We start from the raw sequence: 18,564 nt of genomic DNA, 5'->3' as shown, positions 1-18,564 counted from the left end.
TATGCCTGCTAGCATGCAACTGCTCAGCTCTGTCTAGGATGCCACCATGTCCTTCCAAGACTGATGTCTCTGGGTGTATCATTAATGACTGCTGGATTATTTATGGCCCGTTTTAACAGTTTTCCCCATGTGCTCAATGTAGAGGACAAATTAATCATAATTACTATTATAAGGAAAGCATTAGCGCTCACCAGGCATACTTTTCATTTAGGTTATTACTGCTAAACATAATCCTGGCTTAAGTGTTGGTAATGGTCTCCACTGCTATTATGTAACAACTGAACAGCTGAATGCCCCTTTCTCTCAATACATATTAATACAAATATGTCTTCATATAAAAGAGTTGAGAGTGGAGGATTGTGTTATTGTCTGCAGGAGATGGTGTTGCTGACATGGAAACATTTAACCTCATCCGTCTGCGTGGAGGAGAGTCCGGCTTGTATGTCAGCAGCTTTTTGAAAAACACGCAATACTTAAAAGGTTTTGTCTGACAGATAAGAAAAAAAGAAACTTGTCGCTGCTACGTTTTTACCAGTTCTTGATTATGGTGATGTTTTATACATGTCTGCTTGTTCCACCACGTTGCGTATGCTGGATTCTGTCTACCACGGTGCTTTAAGATTCACTACTGGCTATAGAGCATTAATCCATCCCTGCATTCTGTACACAAAGGTAAGCTGGACTTCTCTCTCTGCCCGTACACTGCATCACTGGTACACCTTCATTTACAAAGCCATCACTGGCAACCTTCCGTTCTATCTGTCCTCATACATCGCATTCACTCCAAGCACGTCTTCCAGCTTCCGTTCATTTACATGCCTCAGTACCCAGAACTCGCACTGAGTTTGGGAAAAGGGCTTCTTCTTTTTCTGCTCCGGCTGCCTGGAATGGACTTCAAAAAACTCTCAAACTGCAAGCTCTCAACACCACATCGGACTTTAAAACACAGACTTTGGACATTTTAAAGACTGAAATGGGACAGTGTCATTGTTTTGCTGGATGATGTATCACATTTCCATGAACCTGACCTTCTCTCCTCAGTGACCCTTTGTTAAGCCCAGCCTCCCCCTGCCTTCTTGCTTCGACTTTTATCTTCTTCTGGCCTTGTTTCACTGCTCGTTTTTTCTCTGAACCTCATCGCTTTGTTTGTTCTTGTCTGATTTTGTGTTATCCTGCTTGTTTTAGATGTTGCCATTTTGGCCAGGTCTCGCTCAAAAAAGAGATCACCTGATCTCAAGTGACTACCTGGTAAAATAAAGGCTAAATAAAAAGAGTTTTAAAATGGATGGATAAAGATTGATAAGATCAAAATCAATACAAATTAAATTGTACATTTTTTTATGGTACTTTATTTGGTCTTCTTTCATCTAATCTATTTAAAATTGTAAAACTCGACTTATGTGTGTTTGCAAATGAAATGTATTCCATGTAAATCTTTTCATAAACTCAATGGAGTCGGTGGCTTGCTATCAATATCTGTAGTTTAGTATTCTGGGTTGAACACTGACAGAAATCACATCCACTGAAAGAAACTCATTGTCATCTTGGAAGAGAATTTTGATTCCTATTCCTCTGAAGGGAAAATAAAACACGGAAATCTGTCATTTTCTCTGAGAACCGACTCCAACAGAGGGCGCTGTCCACATTTACACTGGACGGAACATCCATGGCGTTCACGACTGATGAGCAGCAGCAGAGTGAAGTATCTTCTGCATGTATGCAATCTTTGGAGCAGCGTGGAGGACGGTGACGGAGCCGTGTGTATTTGCAGATGCAGTCTGGTTTCTGATCTCAACACTGAGTGACCCAAGTCAGGGACTGAATGCTGTTCCAGAGGAGAACCAGGGTCTGAGTGGGTTTTTTGGCCAGAGGGAATGAGGCTTTAGAGAAGCCGACCTCTAATTACCTGTATATCTGCTGTTGGTAAATAAAAGAACTCTCCTCATGAATATTAATGAGTTTTCACCCTGTAAGAATAAATGTATAAATAAGCTGCCTGTAACAGTCTACCTACCTGAGCAGGCAGTGACGATATCACCAAACTACAAACACGTCTTAGTTTATGATTGCTTGTCAATACGCTTTTGGTTCAACCTCACACACTTGCACTTCCACACCTCTCTCTGTCTCGCTCTCTCTCTCTCTGTCTCCCTCTCTCTCTCTCTCTCTCTCTCACACTCTCTCTCAGTGCATATCATTGACTGCAGAAAGCTGCTTCTCTCACTTTCTCTCACCTCTCTCACTTTTTCAGGTCTACTGCCCAGTTTAGCATTCATTCAATATGTCCAACTCTTCGTTTCTCTCTCACACACACACGCATGCATACACACACACACACACACACACACACACACACACACACACACACAAGCGACGCCTCAGCACTCAGCTTGCCCTGCTATTAGGTTGTCAGTTAGTCAGGCCAATAGAATAAGTGCTGTGAATTAGACAGGCAAGTGAGCACGCACGCTCATACACACACACAAACACACACTCTCTCTCTCTCACACACACACACACACATGCAGACCAGGAGGATGAGCAGAATACTAAACAGATTAGGGCAGGAGGTGACAGACGTCCTGTCATACAGCTCTCTCTCTCTCCCTCCCTTAAACACACACACACACACACACACACACACACACACACACACACACACACACACACACACACAGAGTGGAGGTAACAATTCCAACCACTCAGACAGTCGATAACAGTGAGACATAATCAATTTAGTGCCGTTTTTTTCCTTTCTTGACCTCCTGTCATTCATTGTCATTTCCTCTGACCTCTATTCCTTTCTATTTTGTTGTCTCTCTGTCCCTCGTTCTTCTCTTCCTCCACTGCTTCGTCCAGTCTAGACAGGAGTGATGAATGAGGCCACAGATGACAAAACTATCACTTTCCCTTTCATCACTTTGCCTCCACTTTCCTCTCCTCTCTTCTTTCTTTTCCTTCCTGTTTAGCCTCGTCTTTCCTTTTCTCCTTCGTCCCGTTCACGTCGTCCCTCTCCTTGACCATTCGCCGTCATCTCTCCGTTCTCTTCTCATGCTCCCCGTTTCACATCTTTGCTTATTTCATTCTGCCTCGCCCACATCTTCCTCTGTCCTTCCTCTTCATGTCTTCCTCAAATACCCTTTACACACTGTTCACTCCCGCGCAACAGCAGCTTTTCAAAACCTGGTCTAACCCCCTAAAAATCAGATGGAATGTGTTCCAACGGTGTGTCGACCAGTTGCTTCTTTATTTTGTTGTTTTTGTTAGCTTGGGGGTTGGTGTGTTTATTGCATCATATTTGATGTTGTGAACACAGCGGAAACAAATAACGCACTGCAGCATGGAACACAGTTTGGCTCCTCCCAATGCCAGTGTTCGCGCAAGCTTTAGAGAATTCAACTCTATTATATGGAAAAACCTCACAATGTCAAAGGGTTCATTTGTCTTGGAAAACGCTGGTTGCTAACAGGCAGCTAAACAAGACTGCAGAAGTTGTCATGGACATTAAAACGTCAACAAATGGAGCACAGCAGAAGAAGACATGCATCCCAAGTGTAGTTGTGCATAGCATAACGTTAGCTTTGTACTTCCAACGACTGCATTTACGCTGCAAAAAACCATCAGGGGGAAGTCGTGGAGATTATCTTGCAAAAAAGAACAAAATATATGTTGCCACAAAACCTATTTTGATCAATGATCTAATATCCAATGGCAAAATCTCACTGGCTTTAGGTGGATGGGACCACGGTGCTGCTAGCTTCTGGGTTAGCCTCAGAAAATACATCACAATCATCATCATGGCACCATGACAGACAAAAGCCAGGTGTCTGTGGGTTTTTGGGCCAGTAGCAAAGGGGGTTCATTCTCTTCTTGCACTTTTTCTTTCTTTCTTTCTTTCTTCTTCTTCACATCCTCATGTCTTCTTTTTCCCCTCATCCCTAACCTCACTCTTCCATTCTTGCCCTTGTCTGGCCACTGTCTTCCTCACATCTTCTTCTTCCTCCTCACCTCCCGTCTCCCCACCTTTACCTTTCCACTCCCTTCTGTTTTAATAGCACTATCTCTCTCACACACACACCCATATGAAGGCTCACCCACTCTACATTAATCCTATAAAGGGCTCTATAATTGGGTAATTGCATGCTGTTGATTCGATCAACGCCAAAGACTTCCCCGCCGTCCCTCCAACATGTCACCACACCAGGAGAAGCAGTCAAGGAGAGACAGAGACGACACACGGACACATTCCGTCTCCTTCCACTGAAATCGAATTAAGTGCAACATAAATTATATATTGGTTTCCTTGAAAACACACGCACGCACACACACACACACACACACACACCTAACCACCTTAGGTGTCACCTCCAGATCCGACTGGATTGTTCAACAATTAGCGGTCAATGGAGCTCAAAGGCATGGTTCAGTAGCACAGCTACACACAAACACAGACACACACACAAGATGAAAATATTGAGTTACTATGCCTTTGCCTTGTGTATCAAAATTAAACATTTTAAGGATCCGTGCTCCTCAAGCACAAGTGCAGCCACAGGAGCAGACAGATCCAGTTCCTCCCTACGCTAACACGGGTCTGACCGTTGAGGTTTGGTTACCTGGAAGTAAATTAGTAAGTACGTTTTATTCATAGCGCACTTCTCACAGAGAGCACTCAATAAGTGCTTTACGAGGGAGAAGAAAAATGCAACAAAAAATACAAAGGTTGGTAAAATAAAAATACAGACAATGGCAATAATTAAACAGGAGAAACGGACTACGAACCATCCCGGGCAGACCGTCAATAGTCATAGCAAGCAACTGCAATACTCCACCCTGAGTAAACTGACATGAAACCATTTCATCCACATCCATAACCCCCCCCCCCCGACCTCACCCTGCGTAAGTTCAGAAGGTCATCAGATTCACCCATGTGGAGCATGTTATAGACATGTACACAGCCTGTGAGGTCCTCCTGGAGATTTAGCAGCATTTTTGCAACTCCTACAGCGGTCAAACTGCTTTCTGAGGCTGGTCCTGCCTCCGGAGAATCTTACAAACTCAGTTATAGGCAAAGTTTTGTGCATTTTTTTTTAGCGCACAAGCACTCCAAGTGTCCCAAATACCCATGACCGAACGTTACCAGGCCAAATTTCTCAAGGAATCCTCAACTTAGAACACAGTTCAATTTAACATGAGTGAACAAAATCCATCAGAAACTGATTAGTTGTCGATCAATAATTGGAAAATAGTTGAAAGAATGTTTGATCTGGGCTGTCGTGAGGCTCTGCTGCAACGTCTGATAGCTCCTGAGAATTTGAGCAAATGTTGATGAGATTCATTGCAGCCGTGTACGTCCTGTAATCAGGAAAATGAGAATGGAGCTCCTGGAGACGTCTCACCGGTGCACAACTCCAGTGTTGCCCAGGTAGGAAGTCTGCAGCTCCTCTGTGAGTCTGAGTGATTTTTAATTTTTTTCTTTTTGAGACGTGACACGTCTGCGTCCTGGGGGCTACCTCGTAGTATAACGTCTCTTCAGCCACAGTTTTGACTCAACTGAGACAGTAATTTAAAAAAAATCAAACCTCTACATAACTTTGTTTTCAAGAGAGCGAAGCACACCAGAGTCAAATTCCTTGTTTGTGCTACAAACTTGGCCAGGAAGGCCGATTGATTCTGATTCTAGCAACATGATGTGAGGATTTAGCTGTTTGGCCTACAAAGGCTAAACGCCTGAGGATGGAAGGCAGAGAGAGAGAGAGACAGACAAAGCTTCAGGATGTTGAAAACACACTCAGAGTGAGGTCACTGTCATGGTCTTCACTCCATCAGTGATGCATTTCTCTGAATCTTTTATTTTTCTCCTACAAGAAAGAAGATGAATAAGAGATTATCAAAATAATCCCAGTTGCTCTTTGAATGTTTGCGAGAGACAAAAATCCAGCTTCCAGCAATGTTTGCTCATCTGTCTGCTGTGTTTTCATCCGTTGTCTGTCTCTTTCTATCTTTAATGGCTTCTTTCCCAACTTTAAAAGCAATCAGATTCCCTTTCCTTGCTGTTCCTCCTTTGTGCCACTCAGTAAAAAGGAAAAGTCTTAACTGGGTCTCTCTGTCCTATCGCATAATCTGAACACAATGTCTGTCTCACGTGTCCACATATTTGACCATTTCTCTTTTTACTATTCCCTCTGCATTTTCTGCTGTTGCAGTGCCCGTATGTGTGTTTGTGTGTATAGACGGATGGATCTAATGAGCCAATATCGCCCCCTAACGACGCAGAAGAACACTACAGACAACGAAAATATCCATCAACGCTCTCTCTCTCTCTCTCTGTCACACACACACACACACACACACACACACAGACGCGTGCGAAGCAAACAGGTCTCAGAATTACGCCACAAACGCACAAAGCAGCAAATCTTGAAAAAATAACTTGCAAAAAAACAACTGCAACTAGGAAGGAAGATTTCTTTAAAACTTTCTCCTTCTGATGTGCCGCGTCATTAACGGGCGGTTTTATTGGAACATTCGCTGTATTTAGAGCAGAAGCAACTCTCTCACTTCATTAAACAGACGTTTCTCTTGTCCCCGGTTACTCGGGGTTGACAGGCTCGTTTACCCCGACGTCAACCTCGGTCTCCGGTGCTACTCGGTCCTCTGACGTGCAGCGGATCCTCCGATGTGCCATTACGCACGGACAGAGAGGCTGCAGCGCAACGCGAGCCAGAGACAGATGGAGAGAGAGGGAGAGAAGGAGGGAGGGAGAGAAAGAGGGAGGGAGGGAGGGCTCGGCAGCCAGTCCTCCCTTCAAAGTAGCCTCTTTTTGCAGCGTTACAAGTCGTGAATACCAAGCAGAAGGTGCCGGAGAGCGAGAGCGGGGCAGCCAGAGCACGGCTGCCGCTCCACTGACAGCATCGCCGTCCTGGCGCCTCCAGTCTGGTTCTAGAGGCAATCGGACGAAGTGAGAGGGCTGATCTGCTGCAGCGGAGCTGAACAGCGCCCGGGCTTCGCACACGGGAGGAATTCATCCCGTCACCCCGCAGACAGCCTCTCGCTCCTGTCCCCCCGCGGAATTTTCTGCAAGATTTTGAAACCCTGCACTGTTCTGTCGTAATAAATGTTAGAAAGATTATCTTAAGGTCTAATTTGTACCTCGGGGCTCACAGCAAAACAAACCAAGCGAGAGTTGGTTTATATTCAGACTCCGCAGCTTTCACCAAACTACCTCGCGTTCCTCCACCTGCCTTGCAGGATCGAGACGATGAGACCAAAAGCTGAAACTGCAACGCGGCAGCTGCGCCTCAATCAGGCTTCTGTCTGTGGTCACCGGGAAACCAGAAAGCGGGGACCAGAAACCAGAACCAGCACTGCCGGGCTGCGCGTAACAAGTGCCGTAGGAGAGGGAGACGAGCGCGCGAGCTCTCAGCTCCGCGTCTGGTACCTTCAGCATCTTTGAGGAGGAGGAAGAGGAGGAGAAGAGTTCGCGTCTGATGCGAGGAAGTTAGAGGGGAGGGAAGGAAAGAAAGAAAGAAAGAAAGAAAGACAAAGAAAGAACGATAAAGAGAGAGGACGCTCCGCGTCTTCCACGGGTTTTCACATTCACAAGTGGAGACGCGTGAATCCTAATGACGGACACACACACACACACACACACACACACACACACACACAACTACGGAAACCTGAGCGCGCACAGCGGAGCCACGGTGGTCCGGTGCGCTCTCAGGTCGAATGACAAAGCACCGGGAGCGGCGCTTAAGTGCGACAAAAATAATCCTCCATCACGGCTGGAAAACGCGCAAACAAACAAAAAAACTGCGGCTTTAAGTTGGTTTACACGTCTAGCGGCAAAAACAAACAAACAAACAAATAAACACACAGCTGCGAGGAGGCAAAGAAACCCGCAAACATTCACGTTCCCGAGCTTCCGCCAAGTTCAGCACTGAGACTCGCAGCAGCAGCAAAGCGTGATGACAAACGCAAGATTGAGAAAAAGAAAGCTAGAAGAAGCGTGAGACCAGAAAATCAGATACGCAGAGCGCGCTTACCTGGGAAGAACTGCGCATCCGTAAATCCCAACAGCGCAAAGTAGACGAAAACTGCGGGCAAAGCCAGAGAATAACTCCGTTCATCCATGGTTATTTTGATTCTTTTCTGTTCTGGTTCGTCTTCCTCTTCTTCCTCTTCTTCTTCTTCTTCTCTTGCTCAGTAGCGCGGTTTATCTTACATCCCGTCTGGTCCTGGAACGAGTTCTCCGGACTTCGAGACGAGCTCGGTAAAATCCTCGCATGGGTCGAAGAGAAAGAGACACAAGTAAGAAGCGGAGAGAAGAAGTTGGGGACAAATAAACAGGAGAGCCCTCTCCTCCCAGGTCCCGCAGAGCGCGCGCGCACACGTGTGTATATGTGCGTGTTCGCGCGTCAGGGCGCACGTGTGTGTATGCGTGTGTGTCAGACAGAGGGAAGAATGTATGTGTGTGTGTGCGTGTGAGGTTCAGAGCGTCTCTGACAGACTGACGTTGAGTTGGAGAGCAGCAACCGAGAGCAGTGCGCACTACACCGGGGTGCCAGACACCCGCGTGAAGACGTGTGGATTAACGCAAGGTACGACTTCCGGTGCTAGATTTCAAAATAAAGAGAATCAATAAAGACTTTGGTTGGAAAGACACTGGCCAGGGACTACAGCAGGAAAGACTTCATTTGGTATTTTGGCAGTTTTATGGGAAAAAGAAGTCTCATACATGATGTGACATCATCGACATTCTCCTCACATTAACTGACTGATGATGCGGGACGTGAATCATCATGGCGTCCCACCTGAACCCTGCTAACCTCAGTGATGCCATTGGCCCTCAAACGTCACCTGAGGAGGAGAGCAGGACGCAGATGATTAGGACAGAAAAGCAAATGAATCCGATGTTTACCCAGATCAGCATTTTGTTTTAACTTTATTTTTATGTATGCAATATTATATGAAATACTTCATTTGATTTGATCAGAGCGGATATCTCCTCTCTATACCTCTCTAAAATACCATAAAAGCTTTTATTTGAAGGGCCGGGAGCCCAATTTCCCTTCATGCCCTCAGTCTCACCAGCCTGGCGGTACGCTCAGCTCGGCTTCCTTCTGGGTCCTAACGCCGGCCCTCTCCGCTAGGATCTCTCTCTCTCTCTCTCTCTCTCCCTTTCCATCACATCCATGATGTTACCTCATCGCCAAAACTCATCTGCGGTGAGGTGAATATCGAATTTCGAGGTTCGCAGGTAATAACACGAACAACCGACTGAGGATCCAAGTGTTAAGGTTTTATTTTTATTTTTTTTTGTTTTTTTGGAAGAAATCCCCTTAAATTTCCATTCGTTCCTGCCCGGCCGTGGATGTGCAGCACAGTGAGGTTACACAGTTCCAGTCGGTTCTCTCATTTCCACCCCTGAAGTCTCACCTGCATTTACGTGTTAACAAGATTATGCAAATTTTCATTTAACTCTGTGGGGGTGTGTGTGCAACGTGGGCTAAGGGAGGAGACTTTACATGGGGGGGGGGGGGGGTCCTCTCACGCGGGTGCAGGAGTGGGAATGTCTGGGGTGCGTTCAAATACAAACAGAAAACATGAAAACACTTGTAACCAGTGGATGGAGCTGGTTGGTCGCCCTCATGTTCAGAATTGTGATGAGTTCATCATTTAGCATCTTTCTGTGACTTGTCTTTATTAAGATTGTATATATAAATATATATGTGTGTATATACATACATATATATATTCATGTGTTTATATACATACGCGTGTTTGTGTAATGTATATATATGTTATGTATATATGTGTATGTATGTGTGTGTGTGTGCGTGCGTGCGTGCGTGCGTGCGTGCGTGCGTGAGTGAGTGTACATGTTTGTATGCATATATATGTATATAAAAAATATATTGGAGCCTAAACGTTTCCTTATCAGTGAAATCTTCCCGGCCCAGTGGCCTTCAAAGGTCCCTGCTGGCGCTGTGGTATTTGCTCCGCTCCCTCAGCAGGTGAGCGTGACAGTGGGTGTTAAATTTAGTAAATTCCAGCCAGCCACTGGGGAGGGTTCTTGACATTTTTTGTCCTCCGCTCAACAGGATGGCGACCCACAGATCAGCACGCTGCTCTGCAGGGTGTCGGTCAAAGTGTTGATCAATACCAAGTGTATCTTAGCACCGTGGCGGGGGTGATGTGAGATCAGGGGGCCACAGATAACGTGGTATAAATGCCTTATCTCATCTGTTGCATCTTATTTTGTTCATGGTTTTTATCTCATGCCACGTCCCATTTTAATGGCTCAACCTTCATCCTCCTCTGTCAGTTTTCGTCAAAAAAAAAAAAAATAGGGCAAAGATGGACGACTTAAGTGGTGAAAAACATGTCACCATTTACAACTATTTACCGTTGAAGAAAACAGGGTACACCAGCTCGTATCTGAGATATCGTAGCTTAAAGTCTTCGTGCCAAGTAGACTTTAACTTTGCTGTTTCAACCTTGAATATTTTCTATCCATGAGCAACATGAGAATATTCCTGGCTGGCAGAGCAACATTCTCATTTCTCCAGTTACTGCAGTTTCACAAACAACTACGACAGAAAAAAAAGAAAGCAAAGAAATCAGCGGTAGTTACTCAGAGGACAGAACATTGTGCTACCGACCAAGGCCAAGAGTCACCCCGTAGACGTGCCATGAAATGATTCACTTAATTAGTTCTAATTTTGAACATTAAGCGTTTCCATCAGATGCACCACTCCACGCTGCAGTAAAACTGTGACACATGAATTCTGCCTGTCACTCGTATCTTAAGTGGATTGTCTTTTTCACTACTCAGAATATTTCTTATTTTATTAGACCACTGACTCAATCGGGCGCAGAAGCAGGACTGGCATGTCCCGGCGGGAGCCCACATCTGTGCCGAAACCCAACAAGAGCTGAGAGCCATACGTCACCCAAAAAGTGCATTTTGCCCTTTAAGCACTCACACCTTTGTGCCATGAGCTCGCAGGTTCAGCGGTTGATCACGGTGGCGCGTTCAGGGCAATCAACGAGCCTCCACTTGTTCACAGTAGCGCTGACCCTGACGTGCTATAGTTTGACTTCAGCTCAAATCAAAGTACGTATTAATAAATTTGCATCCAGGTGGAAAAAAGAAGACGTGGTTGCACTAGAGCGTTTGTAAACTGACATTACTGGGCAGTTTCGCTGTTGTGTGCACTCTTGGCCATGGGGCAGGGTTAGCTTAGAGCAAAATATACAGCTAGCAAGAGGGGAAAACACCTCTTTGCGGGTATTTCAAAGGCAAAATACACTCTTTACCACTTTAACCACATTGTCACTTTTCCACCGAGAAGAACAGGGATGTGACACATTCTACTTGATGTTCTCGCTGCAGAGGTTCGCACGGGTGCACCGATTGCTCCCGTTGATGGACGTTTAGACGACGCCTAGCTTAGATGTCACACGAGTGTTGCAGGAGAATATGTTGATTCCATCTCTTTCACTCTGGTTTGCCTCGTACTTCTATTTCCAGACAAGCCTCAGCTCCTCTTCTACACCCTTACTACTTTCTCTGGCTCACTCTCTCTTCCCCCTCCATTATGTATTTTTATGCTGACAGCTAATGAATTTTTCCATTATTTAGTGATGTAGAAATCAATGTCTCATTAACATGAAGGTGTGTTTGTCCGAGCCAAGATCAGGACACAGGCATCCGTATCCTCCTCACCTCTAAATCATCACTTATTTATTAGAAATCAATTATGCAGAGTTGAAGCGTTCCCCTCTAGACTGCTCAAGTCTTCCCAGGTTTATTCTCCTGCTGTGAAATTTCACTCAACTGCATGGAGAGTTGTCAATTTTAGGTTTAGGAAGAACCCTAAAGGTCACCAGACTGTGACTCTGTTTATTCTGAGTCTATAAAATAATGAGGGCTGCAGCCTTTTTGTGAGCTAACTCATTATTTATACCTCATTGTGACAAATTAATTATGGAAATGCAGGAGGAACAAAAAAAAATCTGTTTTTAAGGTTAAAAACAAGGAGAGTCAGTTGATATGCAGAGGAAGCTGACACATGCAGCGTCTTACTAATCCACACACACCATGTCTCAGACACACATCAGGGGTCGCTACTGTGAATAGCTTCGATTCTGCAGACCGGGCCACCTGAGGTGTCTGTTTGTGGGTTTGGATATTTATGTCTGACTAAGGGTGTGTATGTGAGGTACATTGCTCCATTTGAACTTAGTAAGAGGGAGATCAGAGGAGGGCAAAGTATGTCAAGCACAGCGTGACACACATAATGATGTTATTAGGAAGGGATGTAGAAGAAGAAGAAGTGAATGTGTGTGTGCTGTGTCCTGTCCAGTTGTTGAACCTGGATATGAACAGATTTTGTTTTCTGTATTTGGTTTTCAGTTCCTGCATTCGCAGACTAAAGCCTCCTGCAGTACGTGAGATGTTTGCAATCTCATACGTTTACTGAAAGACACACTGTGAGACATCCATCGAATGTGCAATCATCAGTATGACGCATGCGCACAGTGTGATGAGACAGATATAAAAAGAGGAGGAATGGAAAAATATGGACTAAGCGACAAAATACACTGGGTTCATCTGTGATGCACGACGTGAGTGTAGCCTGTAGTCAGTCCAATCATGCAAGACTGGGAGTCTCACAAGAACCCACTTCACCAGTTTGAAAGCCTCCACATCAGCAACAGACGTGTTCATGAGTACAGGAACAGCCTCTGGTCAACATCTCAGCAACACCTTAATGTCATTTCTCCCAATTTGACAAATTCATCCACTGGGACTCGAGGATGAACTGAAAAGATTTTGGTGGTCAAAGGTGAAGAACACATACAAACATGACACAGTATTTCTAGTATAAAAATCGAGGTCCAGAAAAGACTCAGATAAAACCACTGGTTTTGATCAACAATCAACAGCAGGTCTAGAACCTTCCTCTTTAATTCAAATGAGAGACCCCACGTTCCCACACGAACAAGCATTCGGCGATGTTAGCGAGAAAAAAACTCCCCTTCAACAGGAAGAAACCTCAGGCAGAACCAGGCTCAGAGTGGGCGGCCATCTGCCTCGACCAGTATATCAGTATACTACGAGTGTTGCTTGAGCCTTTTTGACATTTTGACCTTTCCATTCTCCATGGAACTTGGTGAGGCTGTGCCAGAAACCTCTTCGCTGCTTTTATAGTTTAGAGCCCCATCAGAAATGAATTACAGTGTTGACACATTATTTGGACCATGCACAGGCATCCAGCTCACTCACTGGCCAGGACTCTGCTATCTGGAAGGTATGTTGCACTCCATGTCATCAACCTGCAGCGTGAGGGGAGGAGGAATTTCAACCTACCGTAGAACCGAAACTGTGCCAGGTAGGTAGTTTATAGCTCAAGGTTAAGTGTAAGTGACGAAGACTTGGATCATACATTATTATATTGCCTCTATTCGCTGCCAGCAACAAGTATGAGAGTATCACTCTGTTTCATTATTAAAATGCTGAGCGCACCTTTACCACACAGACGAAGCAGCGGACGCCATAATTCAATCATTTGTGGTGGTTTATCTTGAGTACCTCACAACTAACTGTAAGAATGGCATGAATGAAGCTGTCTGCGACATGAATTACATCATCAGGCAATAGAAAGACATTTATTTATGCATCCATGTGGAGAAGATTAAATAGCCAAGCTAGAAAATCACATATGAAAAGAATAAACGCCTTATTTTTTCCAGGGAGCCTTTTAATTTGAGTTCCCTCATGAACTCCCATCACGCTGGTGACCAATCAATTTTAATCCAAGATTCCCTCCACAGAAAACAATTTGAAATACTTCCGTTTGGATAACTCACAGAGGTCCCACATTTTTTGGATGGAAAGAATATTTCTTTTGGTTCTTGTTTGCTTCTCTCTGGACTGGCTTTCATTTGCTCTCCTTATTTGGCTTGACTGAGCTGCTGTAACAAGGAATGAAGCTGTACAAACAGCAGTGATGAAGAAGTTTCATCATTAAACAAAGAAAAATGAAACTTTATTCAACAGTAAAGTGTCAGGGGTGCAGCTAGCTTGCAGCTGTTAGAGCAGATGCAATAATGTTTCAAATAAATTAATATTTCCACATTCAGTTTGCATAACCAAATCAATTTCCTTTTTAAATATACTAATCAGAGATAAAATAAAGGCCAATGAATGGCTTTTATAATTTTAGAAAAGACAGAGGCTGTGCATCAATTAATTCATGAACATTTTCTTTCCTGAATAAACCATTTGTAGGACAATTATCAGTAGTAATAGTATTCTGTAACAAGTCCTAGAACCCAAACAGCTATCTAGGCCTTGCATTCCAACCCTCTGATACAACACATTCAGCACTGACGGGTTGGAGTAGGCTTATGCGTGAAAACACTTGGTTTGAGTTAGGAACCGTATACGAAGGTAGAGAGAGTAGGCTCAAATTAGCAGTATTTGAGAAAAACAGGAAGTCAACACTGACCACTGGTGGCATGAACTCTACAGCCGACCCCTGCTGCAGCTGCAACCTTATAGTATCGAGATATCCTGCCAATGCAGCTATGACACCGTATCAAACAGCAGCTACCCTGAAACAGCTTTCTGCAGCCGTGAGTGCTAGCGTCAGTCTCCTGCACTCCCAAGAGTCAGAGACGGTCTTTAGCTCCCTACTGTCAGCCACCGCTTGCAACACCTGCTCTTTCAGCCAAGTGTCTCAAGACAACTTTCATTGCAATTTGGCACTAAGAAAAAAAGAATTTGACTTGGTTATTTACTGTCCATTCACTACTCCCTCCACCTCTGTGTACAGATTTTTTCATTCCCTTATAGACAACACAATTTCCTACTTCCCTACAGTATTAATTACTATGGCCACTAAATGTCATTATTCACTTTTACAGGAATACATTTTGTTTTCGGGGTGAACAGTCTGGGACTCTTATGTAATTTAAGAAGACATATGCAGACATCCTTCAACTGTTGAATCAACATGCAATTTTGCTCTCTAATATCAAAATTCAGTTTATCCTCAGCAAATCATCGCCATTTATTTCAGTAATCTGAGATACCTTATTGGAAGTTAATCTCCATAAATTGTGCGCGTCAATGATGGACGCTGTGTTTTGTCAGCATGTGACTGTCTGAGCGGCTGCCTCAATTTGGTTCGGGTGGATTGTCAATTCTCTTCTGTTTTCACAAAGCAGAACTAGAAAAGTTATGAAAACTGCTGCACAGTTTCTGTGTTCACTGGTTTCTTTCAAAATTTCACAAATAAAGTAGCTTCCATGACAGAGTTTGTGCTGTGGGGAGAATTTGTTCAAAGATTGCCGATCGTTATATACAAGTTAGGGAAATGCCAGGAGCAATAATTATTCGACAGCCAAACCTACTCATCGTGTTTCAGTTGCTGTTCATGTGGAGCAAGCACAGCCTTAGCCTTAGCTCCACCATCATTACAATGTGGAGGAGAAATTGTTGTCTTTTGCATTACAATGTATTTCAGTTCTACATTTAGCAGAAACAAAAGCTTGTGCCTTTATTTTATGAGGCAGTCTTTCAAACAATGACAACAAATCACTAAACTTTTGGCAGAGCTTTGGAACTAAGAAACACCACACAGAGGGGCTCACTGTGAGTGTTGTTTTAATCACCTAAATCGCACGTGAATAGCTTAAAGTCAGACAGTATTCAATTAAAAAAGCAATTTACTCCGTTTATCTTGTTAAATCAAATCACTGGTGTCATGAAAAAAAATGTCTGACATGCTTGAGTTGGACAAACAACAAGGTAAAGCACTACCGCACTTGCTCACCTTTATCACCACTCTTCACCGTGTGAGGTTTAGCAACTGTTGTTTCAAATGCAAATAGGCTGCAACTTCCTTTGTCCACTTTTTTCCGCAGAAATGTGCAGTTCAGGTTTAGAAGCAGCGACACCAAATCTGGGCATAGACACACCGGCTCAGCTGACCTACTTGCCATTATGCTTATAAATTCTCTCAGGATAGCAGAGCTCGTCATCAGGAAGTTCGCCAAAAACCACGGAGGGAAAGCAACATCATGTCCATTTAGCTCTCAACACAAAATACAAGATTCTAGTTCTGTGACACTGTGGTTAGAGGATACGGATGGAAGCCCAGGAAGAGTTCATGAAGATGAAGTCTTGACAGATGTCAACAGATTCTTGATACCATGAGTCATGTGTGCAGTGTCCCTTTACTCGAGGAAGACTGGCTGTGGCTGCGGCAAATCATTTCTGTATCTGTGTTGTCGACTGAGTCAACGGGAACTAGAAATTCAGTGTATCAGCTCGCATAAAATCCATCCAAAAATCTGGGTTTGGACATGAAAATCAGGATGATGTGAGCTTAAGGCAAAAAACAAAACAAAAAGGTTTTGAAAATACGCTTTGTTTAAAAAGATGACTTCTGGAGGTTTTTCTTTGAACAAACTGAATGAGAAGTTTTGAGGGTGTGATCGCATGTTGATTTCCCATTCAGATTTAATTCATAAGTTCAAGTACTATTGTTCTGTTCCTACACACAGGGAGAAGTCACACTTTTTTAAAACCTGAAAACCACAATTATTTAATGAACCACAAACCTCTAGCTTTGGCCTGTATAGCATTTTGACATTTTAAAGGTTGTGTTTTCTTATTTAGTTTGCTCGTTTCTTATTTAGGGTTCCTTTTTGGGGTGCTCAAGTGCCCCTACACCTCATCTCAGCACCTTAAAAAATAACTCACTTAACGTCATCAATAACTTATGGAATGCTAATTTTTGACCCAACCCACACACCAGTTACAGTTTCCAGTAAGCTTACAGGAACTCACCAGATCTCCACGTCCGCCTACAGGGTTCTGGGCTGAACTGTCCATCTGTGAGACGGATATGGACACAGAGACAAAACAAATTCTACAATTAGATTACTAGTTTTCTTTTTCTGCATATGCAGCTGCAGAGTAAATAACTGAACAAACATGGCTTGTCCAAAAACACAAGATTCCAGAGAGAGAGAGAGAGAGAGAGAGAGAGAGAGAGAGAGAGAGAGAGAGAGAGAGAGAGAGAGAGAGAGAGAGAGATAGATAGATAGATAGATAGATAGATAGATAGATAGATAGATAGATAGATAGATAGATAGATAGATAGATAGATGGATGATAGATAGATAGATGGATAGATAGAAAAACAGAGAGAGAGAAAGAGAGAAAGAGGTTTCTACGGGGATCAACTGAGCTTCAGACAATTTATCATAGACTCCTTTCATAATCAAACGTAAACCATTACTTCTGAAGAGCTACACTGTACAAAGACACGTATAAATACAATTAGAAACAAAAGGATTAAGAGCAGAGACATCTCTAATTGAAGAAATTTAACATCTAATTTATCCGTGGAAGTCAGAGCCAGAGGAGCAGCTAATTCATAATCAAGGCCAAAGCACTTAACACCCATTCTCCCTGGAGACATACATAACATTATAGGATAATACTTACTCTGAAAGGAAAAAAAAATCCCATTTTTCTATGTCTCCTTATTCTGATAAGACAGCGACGAGTTCTTCTGCTTTAACAAAGTGATTTTTCAGACTTCATAAACACTAAGAACATTTTATCTGTTCAAATCAATTCAATTTTGATAAGGGCATCTACTAAAACCTCAGTGTTACCCGCATCAAGGCAGTAGCAGGCACAACTTCTATTCAGCTTTTTTTTTTATTTCTTTTTACCCATCATCCATTCTGAAATTCTAAAATATAACAGGAGCTCTTTCCTACCAAGGAGGTTTTAAATACCTCGGATAAAAAAAACAACTTATCTTTCTTTTAAAATTTCTCACTGTTAAACAAATCCGGTTTAGTAGAAGGAGGTGCGGTGAGGCTCCGTGATCTGCCAAAATTTGAGAAATGTCCTGATGCAGTGTTTTGGTCATATCACCCACTGTAGAAGTGCTGGAATAGTCCTGGGGCTCTGCTACAGGCAGACGGGTTTACTTGATCAACATGATCTTGTATCCCTGTTTATCTGTTTGTGGGGTGGTTCTGTTTTGTCAGCCTTTAAAACAAAAAAGTGTAAGTGATTTTTGTCCCTGACGTATTTTTCTCATCAAATAAAAAGAAAATGTGTATGAAAAAAACACATGAATCTTATTGTTCATTGCTCAGCTGAGTTTAGTTTCTGTCTCTGTCACTGTCAGGTCTCTTCTCCCTCCTGCCTGTTTTACAGTCAGCATTAGTATTCCAGTGTTTAGTTTTTGTTTATCTTATCATAAATTCATCACAACTGGTTTCCTCACAGCTTCAGCTGCTGGAGTTTTTGGGTCCACTTGTCTTCCTCGCCATGTTACCTGCCAACTATGTTCCATTTTGTCTACATGGCTCATTGATACACATAATTAATACCTCAAAATTGAACAAATCTGACACGAAGCTTGCAGCAGCCATGTATAATTCCCGCAGAGCAACAAACAAGAAGAAGGAAGGAAAGAAGAGAGCAAGATTAGAGGAATATATAGTGACGTATGGCTG

At 43.4% G+C, this 18,564-nt stretch overlaps 1 protein-coding gene across 4 annotated transcripts in view; it reads right to left on the bottom strand.

The window, feature by feature from the left end:
* The window catches only part of ptprt (protein tyrosine phosphatase receptor type T), a 361,408-nt gene that overhangs the window by 284,682 nt on the left and 58,162 nt on the right, over positions 1 to 18,564 (bottom strand). For 3 of the 4 annotated variants that reach the window (XM_086200288.1, XM_086200289.1, XM_086200290.1), the window contains exon 5: positions 16,861 to 16,915. In XM_086200288.1, coding sequence (XP_086056414.1) covers positions 16,861 to 16,915 — 55 coding nt within the window. Of the gene's footprint in view, positions 1 to 8,048; positions 8,524 to 16,860; positions 16,916 to 18,564 lie in introns of those variants that run through there. The other variant, XM_086200292.1, reaches the window with a different exon arrangement.

Source organism: Aulostomus chinensis, chromosome 3, assembly GCF_037954235.1.
Source record: "Aulostomus chinensis isolate RoL2024-O1b breed Wild chromosome 3, RoL_Achi_v1.0, whole genome shotgun sequence".
Classification (NCBI taxonomy): Eukaryota; Metazoa; Chordata; class Actinopteri; order Syngnathiformes; family Aulostomidae; genus Aulostomus; species Aulostomus chinensis.
This window is presented reverse-complemented; position numbering and strand designations above follow the sequence as displayed.